Here is a 7,500-nt window from a genome sequence, read left to right on the forward strand (position 1 = left end):
ACCCCCCTCCCTCCCCCTTCACCCCCTCCCCCTCCCTCCCCCTTTGTCTGCCTGGAATAAACAGCTCAAGGACGGAAAACTTTTCTTTGCAGGATGTGTCGTTTGTCGGTCTCTCTCTCTCTCTCTCTCTCTCTCTCTCTCTCTCTCTCTCTCTCTCTCTCTCTCTCTCTCTCTCTCTCTCTCTCTCTCTCTCTCTCTCTCTCTCTCTCTCTCTTTCATGTTGCCTCGTTTTTATTCTTTATTTTTTTCTCGCTCTGTCTCTCTCTTTGTTCTCTCTCTCTCTCTCTCTCTCTCTCTCTCTCTCTCTCTCTCTCTCTCTCTCTCTCTCTCTCTCTCTCTCTCTCTCTCTCTCTCTCTCATGTTGCCTCGTTTTTATTTTTTATTTTTTCTCGCTCTCTCTCTCTCTTTGTTCTGTCTCTGTCTCTCTCTCTCTCTCTCTCTCTCTCTCTCTCTCTCTCTCTCTCTCTCTCTCTCTCTCTCTCTCTCTCTCTCTCTCTCATGTTGCCTCGTTTTTATTTTTTATTTTTTTCTCGCTCTCTCTCTCTTTGTTCTTTTTCTTTTCTCTCTTTTTTTTTTGTATCTTTTTTTTTTTTTTTTTTTTTTTTGTCACGATTTATCATCCCTTATCTATCTATTATCTGTGTATATCTTGTATCTGTCTGTTTGTTTGTCGTGTATGTGTGTATGTGTCTATTATCATTTTAAGAGGAAAGTTACGGAGATAGAATAGAATTATTATTGCTCATAGCATGCCTGTTCCTACGTGTTTATATGTGTGTATAAATATGCATGTATGTCTGCATATATATATATATATATATATATATATATATATATATATATATATATATATATATATATATATATATGTATATATATAAATGGGTGTGGGTGTTGGTTGTGGGTGTGGGGGTGTGAGTGCGTGTGCTTGTGCGTGTGCGTGTGTATGTATATATGTATGTATATGTATGTTTCTTCAAGTATTGATGTATTTATGGTTGTGTGTTTGTTTGTTCGTGTGTTCGTCCCTGCGAGGTATTGTGTGGTGATGACAATACAGAGGTATCTTTCTTCCTTTGTGGTTGTTTTCACCGTCCCGGGACTGACTGGCCTCGTAGGGGGGGGAGGGGGTGTCGAGGGGGAGGGAGGGGGAGAGGGAGGGAGGGTGTCGAGGGGGCGGGGGAGGGTTTCGAGGGGCGGGGGAGGGGGAGAGGGGGGGAGGGAGGGGGAGAGGTGGGGGGAGGGGGTCGAGGGGGAGAGGGTCGAGGGGGAGAGGGCGGAGGATGGGAGAGGGGGGAGGAGGATGATGACTTGAGATGCAATGTGTTCTTGCTGTTTCTATGATGATGGTGCCTCTGATAACGTGTCACCATTTCTCTGATGATGGTATCACTATGGTGGGGTTATTTCTGTTTCTGCGGAATGTCTTCGTATTGTTTATTATTATTATTATTATTATTGTTTTTGTTATTGTTATTATTATTATTGTTATTGTTGTTATTATTATTGTTATTATTATTATTATTATTATTATTATTATTGTTATTGTTATTATTATTATTATTATTATTATTATTATTATTATTATTATTATTATTATCATTATCATTATTATTGTTGTTGTTGTTGTTGTTGTTGTTGTTGTTGATATTGTTATTAATGTATGAAGTTCTGCATTTTGTGACTCGCCTTTTGTTTGTTTGTTTGTTTGTTTGTGATTTGCCTTCCCAGAGGTGACTTTCTCCTCTTGGCAATGGCGTCGTATTGTTACCTGGACGTCGCACTGTATTTTTGCGTTGGTGACCCCCCCCCCCCTGTTGTGATGAACGATGGTATGTGTGGGTGTGCGTGTGTGTGGGTGTGGGTGTGGGTGTGGATGTGGATGTAGATGTGGCTGTAGATGTGAATGTGGATGTGTGTTGCGTGTGTGTGTGTGTATGTATGTATGTATGTATGTATGTATGTATGTGTGCGTGTGTGTGTGTATGTGTGCGTGTGTGTGTGTGTGTGTGTGTGTGTGTGTGTGTGTGTGTGTGTGTGTGTGTGTGTGTGTTTAAATTCCAGTCGAATGAGGGCCGTGTGCCGTGGCGATGATGGCATTCAAGAAGAGAGAATAAAAAGATGCTGAGTGGAGGAGCCACCGCCGCTTATCATAGACCGGGTTGCTGTTGTCCTCTCCCTCTTTTCTCTCTCTCTCTCTCCCTCCCTCTCTCTCTCTCTCTCTCTCTCTCTCTCTCTCTCTCTCTCTCTCTCTCTCCCCTCTCTCTCTCTCTCTCTCTCTCTCTCTCTCTCTCTCTCTCTCTCTCTCTCTCTCTCTCTCTCTCTCTCTCTCCTCCCCTCTCCTCTCTCTCTCTCTCTCTCTCTCTCTCCTCTCTCTCTCTCTCTCTCTCTCTCTCTCTCTCTCTCTCTCTCTCTCTCTCTCTCTCTCTCTCTCTCTCTCTCTCTCTCTCTCTCTCTCTCTCTCTCTCTCTCTCTCTCTCTCTCTCTCTCTCTCTCTCTCTCTCTCTCTCTCCCCCCCCTCTCTCTCTCTCTCTCTCTCTCTCTCTCTCTCTCTCTCTCTCTCTCTCTCTCTCTCTCTCTCTCTCTCTCTCCTCTCCCCTCTCCCTCCCTCCCTCCTCTCTCTCTCTCTCTCTCTCTCTCTCTCTCTCTCTCTCTCTCTCTCTCTCTCTCTCTCTCTCTCTCTCTCCCCCCCTCCCTCCCTCCCTCTCTCCCTCCTTCCTCCTTCGTCCTCCCAACAACACAATCTTAGGCGTGATGGTGTGTCCTAGGACGCGTAAATAGTGGTGACGCTTAGGCGGGGGGGAGGGGGAGGGAAGGAATCAGGGGTAGGGGGGCAAGGGGACAAGGGGCAGGGGGCAGGGTGGACTCATCACGTAATCACCGTTGCACTTGATACTCATAGCTGGGACTCGTGTGGGTGTTACTCATCTTTTTTTTTCTCTTTTTTTGAGGGGGCGGAGGAGAAGGAGGGTCGAGAAAAGAAGGGGGGAGGGAGGGAGGGAGGGAGAGAGGGAGAGGGGGAGAAAGGGGGAGAGGCAAACAGCTGATTTGTCGCGTGAGGTCGCCTTTTGTTGCTGGCTGTCTGTCATCGCGTCGTCGTCGTTTTCCTTCGTCATCGTTGGCAGTCATCGTCACCTACCTGCTTAAAACCCTTACAACTGCCACCAGAACCGCCACAACCACTACTACAACCACAGCCACAACCACTACCACTACCACCAACACTACTACTACCACCACCACCACTACCACTACCACTCCACCAGTACCACCACTACCACTACGAATGATGTGAGCAAGGGGGAGGAGGAGGGGAGGGGGTGGGAGACAGGGAAGGTGAGTGCTCGCGTGCGTGCGTGTGTTTGTGTACTTATCATCATCATGCGGGGGAGGGGGGGGGGGGAAGGAGGTGTAGGGGGAACGGGGCACCGTGTGGGGGGAACGGGGAAAATTAGGCCTAAGCGACTTGTGTCTAATGTTTAGATTGATTCAAAACTAATTTTCGTGAAGATATTTAGCATCGCGTTAGTTTTACCAGATCCGATAAATTTGTTAATTGGTTAATTAAGGAGGAGTATCAGTCAATGCGTACGTTGAGATACAAGGCAGAAATACTCGTAATAAAAATACCAAAAGGGGTACGCGGTATAGGCATAACCGCAAGGGATACGTGTCTCGGGGTTGACGTGCCAATCCGAAACAAATTAGAAAAGGGACGATATGCGAAGGAAATTTATTAATGAACGAGCGTAGGACAAGAAGGGCCAAAATCGGACTTAAATTCGCGTGGATTTTCCGAGCGGTGCCCCATGGACCGTCCTGACTCTGCGGTGCTTTTAGGCGGGGGCGGGGGCGGGTTGGCATGGGTGAATCTCTGGGTGAGTTGTACGCACTCACCCGCCTTATTACTCACTTGAGGAAACGCGCGCGCGCGCTCACTTGCTCACTCGCTTTTTGACACACAACGCTGGCTGTGCTGATGTGGTCTGTCTGTCTATTTGTGTTTGTCGGGCTGTTGGACTTGAAATTTCGCTAAGACCGCTTATCACCTTTTTAAAAAGGTCAAAATTTCTCTCTTTGTCTGTCTCTCCCTCTGCCTTTGCATTTGCCTCTCTCTCCCTCCCTCCCTCTCTCTCTCTCTCTCTCTCTCTCTCTCTCTCTCTCTCTCTCTCTCTCTCTCTCTCTCTCTCTCTCTCTCTCCCTCTACCTCTCTCTCTCCCTCTCTCTCTCCCTCTCCTATTCCTATTCCTACCCCCCCCTCCCCCTCCTACTCCTGCTGCTGCTGCTCCTGCTGCTCGTCGTCGTCCTCCTCCTTCCTCCTCCTCCCTCCTCCTCCTTCCTCCTCCTTCCTCCTTCCTCCTCCTCCTTCCTCCTCCCTCCTCCTCCCTCCTCCTCCTCCTCCTCCTCCTCCTCCTCCTCCTCCCTCCTCTTCCCTCCTCTTCCTCCTCCTCCTCCTCCTCTCCAAGGCACACCGGACAACAATGGCCGTGCAACAGCAACATCCAGTGATAAAAATAAGGGCTGATCCTGCAAGAACATTGTTGTGGGAACGGGGCGAGTCCACCCACGACCGCGCACATAATGGAATGTGTACACCCGCATAAACATGCACAAGTACACACGCACATACAAACACACACACACACATACACTCACACACATACACACTCACACACCCGTTCTGTCACGCAAGCGCACTCCCAAACGGACACGCAGGCTACATACAGTCCCGCGGAGGATTAAGGCCACATGCGCAGGCAGGCACACGGAGTTGTAAACTGGTTTTAAAACAGGGTCGTCCGTCCGTCCGTCCCATGCGAAATGCGAAAAAGATGTTTCACGCAGTTGTACACACGCGCGTGGCCGCTTCGTCTTCGTCTTAGGGACAAGTGCACTCGCTTGATATAATTACGCCAGAGGGACCTTTTCCCGGAAATGAAACGTCTGACTGTCTGACTGGCTGTCCGTCTGCCCCCGCGCGCGCTCGTCCCCGCGTCTCCTAGACTATCATTTGATCCCGATGACTTGAATAGATTTTCTCTCTCCCCGACGATTGGTTTCCCTAAAGTAGAATTCCTAGATTAGTGTTTTTTCTTTCTAGACTAGAATCCCTAGGTGACAGCTTCTCTTGAGACTTGGAATTTCTTTCCCAATCAAGTCCTTTCGCGATGATCCCCGTCCGGCTAGGATACCTCCTCGGAAACTCCTCCTCCCGAACGAGAAGAAAGTCTCCCCGATAACTACGCTATCGGCAGGGTCAGATGCAGGGGAAGGGGCTCATAGCTCGTTATCCATACGTGCGTGCGTGCGTGCGTGAGACGGTTAATGAACGCGTGTTAAGTGTGGGGTGGTCGGAACGCGTTGCATCTTTCCGCCGCGTTCGCTCGTAACTGTTTGGTTTTGCTCGAGTTTATCTCCTAGAGATTGCTTGAACTCAACTACACTAGCACCCTGGATCATAACACTCGGTGCATGAGCAATGGGTGTGAATGAGGAAATGTTTTTCTGTTGCAAGCACCCCGCGTGCAGTGAAGCTTTAGCATTGGCTGTTTACAGTCACGATCCTGCTGGTGTTTCACCGCTACCTTTTAATTTTATTGTTGCTGATTATAAGATAGCTCTGACTCAAGCCAAGTGCACGCGGTTATTAGAGGAAGTCGTATGAACTTTCCATCGGGTTTTGGGGTCGTTTTCAAGACATTAGTAATGTCAAATGATCCTGTAGGGAGATTATATGACTCACAACTTGTTTTCGTGATTACAACCCGTGTCACTAGTCAGCGTAAGCGAACATCCGCTGACGGCGTTGTTCTAGCCATGATGTCATCGTGCAACGTGCTTCTCATTGGCTGGCAGGATTTGTGACGTCGGCGAAGCCCTACTGCTATTGGCTCGCCTTCGCAGCGATGATGTCACGGATTTTTGTGACGCACCTACAAATTCTCGCGATTGGCCGGTGAAAGTGGTGTCGTCACCGATGACATCACGAAAGGGTTTGACATTGCGGGTAGTTGCTTCTGCTGCTTCTTCTTCTTCTCCGAAAAGTGTTACTCAGGTTTGAATGGAGACCAAGGTGCCGTGCCGCCCGAAGTAGAATCTTGACGCTAGCGATTTAAATTAGGCAGCCAATCCGCGGAAGAAGCGCTCTAAGGAAGCCATTCACACTAATAGGTAAATTGCATGACGCCGTGGAGCAGCGGCGGCGGGGGTAGAGGAGGAGGAGGAGGAGCAAGGTAGAAGAGCGTGTGTGGGTGACAAGGATAGTTGCGGTGGTGGGGGCGCTGGGTGACCACTTCCACCAGTCGCCTTCGCGCTGGTTGCCCGCTTCCCCAGTCTCCGTTCTCGCCCCTCGCATGCCATACGTCGCCACTCGTCGCTCGGTGCTCGGTGCTCGGTGCTCGTCGCTCGGTGCTCGGTGCTCCTGTCAGAGAGTAGTGGAGTTGGGCGCGTGTCTGAAAAGGGGCGTTTAGAGAACTCTCATTTCGTCGCTTTATTATCCCTGTGATTGATTGTTTGAAAACGCATCTGTTAACCCAGTGATTGAGATCAACTTTATATGTATTTTTTTTTTTTTTTTGAAATAAGTGTTTGTGGGAATTGAACCTTATGTCTGTCGTGTGTCCTGTGGATGTTTTATAAACTTTATTCGGGCCAAGAACTCAGAACTGTCAACATGAGTAAGTAGTTACTTTCATGCCGTAGAGTCTTTTTCTTCCTTTCCAAGCAATGTCATGTTAGTGCTAATTTTGGTCATTAACATTCACACTCAGTATAAAGTTTTAGCTACAACATGCTGTGATTTAAAGAAACTGCATGATATAGGGTGTTTTTAGATGGTATTTTCAGTTCCATTGGCTGGTCATAGTAATGGATTATGTGAATAGGTTACTCTTGCCTTTTATTGATATTTTGCTTGTTTATCTTTTGATGATGATGTGTTAACAGTTCAGTTATGGTAATTTTATTTCCCAATGTTTATATTTCTTGTCAAAGTAAAAAGCTTTCATTTGAACACCTTGGGAGCATGATACCAATCCACCTTGAATATGCCAGTTCTAGATGACAAAGTTGTCTCATGTGGGTAGTGGTTACTTCTATCTTGGGGCATCTTTCTCTTTTACAGTTTTGTGTCTTCAGATCTCCAGATTCTTGTTTTGTTTGATGTATTTTTTTTTTGCTCTGAGTCACCTTAAAATGCTCGGAGGAGAATTCCTTGAAGCAGCCTTATTAACTGTGCCTTTTCCTCTTGCAGTGTGTGTAATGTTGCGTGATGTTGGCGCTAGAGCCTAGGTGCCTCAGTGGCGGCAGGCTCGGTGTTGGAGAAGGGGAGGAGTACAGCGAGCACGATGGAGGCCCTCACCACCATCACCAGTCCTCCCACCCAGGGCAGGAGACCCACTCCGCCAACTTCCATACAGCTGCCCGGAGCGGTGTCTGGGGTGCTTCCTTCTGAAGAATTTGCCACTGTGCACGGAAGCTCTGGCTTGTCGGCTGCGAGAA

The 7,500-nt window shown here is 48.1% G+C and overlaps 1 protein-coding gene across 6 annotated transcripts in view; it reads left to right on the forward strand.

Moving 5' to 3' along the window:
• Window positions 1–7,500, forward strand: part of fwd (phosphatidylinositol 4-kinase beta fwd) — a 63,112-nt gene that overhangs the window by 45,028 nt on the left and 10,584 nt on the right. For 4 of the 6 annotated variants that reach the window (XM_043010342.2, XM_086542629.1, XM_043010317.2 and 1 more), the window contains one exon: window positions 7,253–7,500. This exon is cut by the window's right edge and continues 70 nt beyond it. In XM_043010342.2, coding sequence (XP_042866276.1) covers window positions 7,347–7,500 — 154 coding nt within the window. In that variant the 5' untranslated portion in view covers window positions 7,253–7,346. Of the gene's footprint in view, window positions 1–6,035; window positions 6,678–7,252 lie in introns of those variants that run through there. The other 2 variants (XM_043010351.2, XM_043010325.2) reach the window with 2 other exon arrangements.

The sequence above is a fragment of the Penaeus japonicus genome, unplaced genomic scaffold (genome assembly GCF_977035675.1).
Source record: "Penaeus japonicus unplaced genomic scaffold, GWHDUDI00000001_assembly GWHDUDI00000001, whole genome shotgun sequence".
Classification (NCBI taxonomy): domain Eukaryota; kingdom Metazoa; phylum Arthropoda; class Malacostraca; order Decapoda; family Penaeidae; genus Penaeus; species Penaeus japonicus.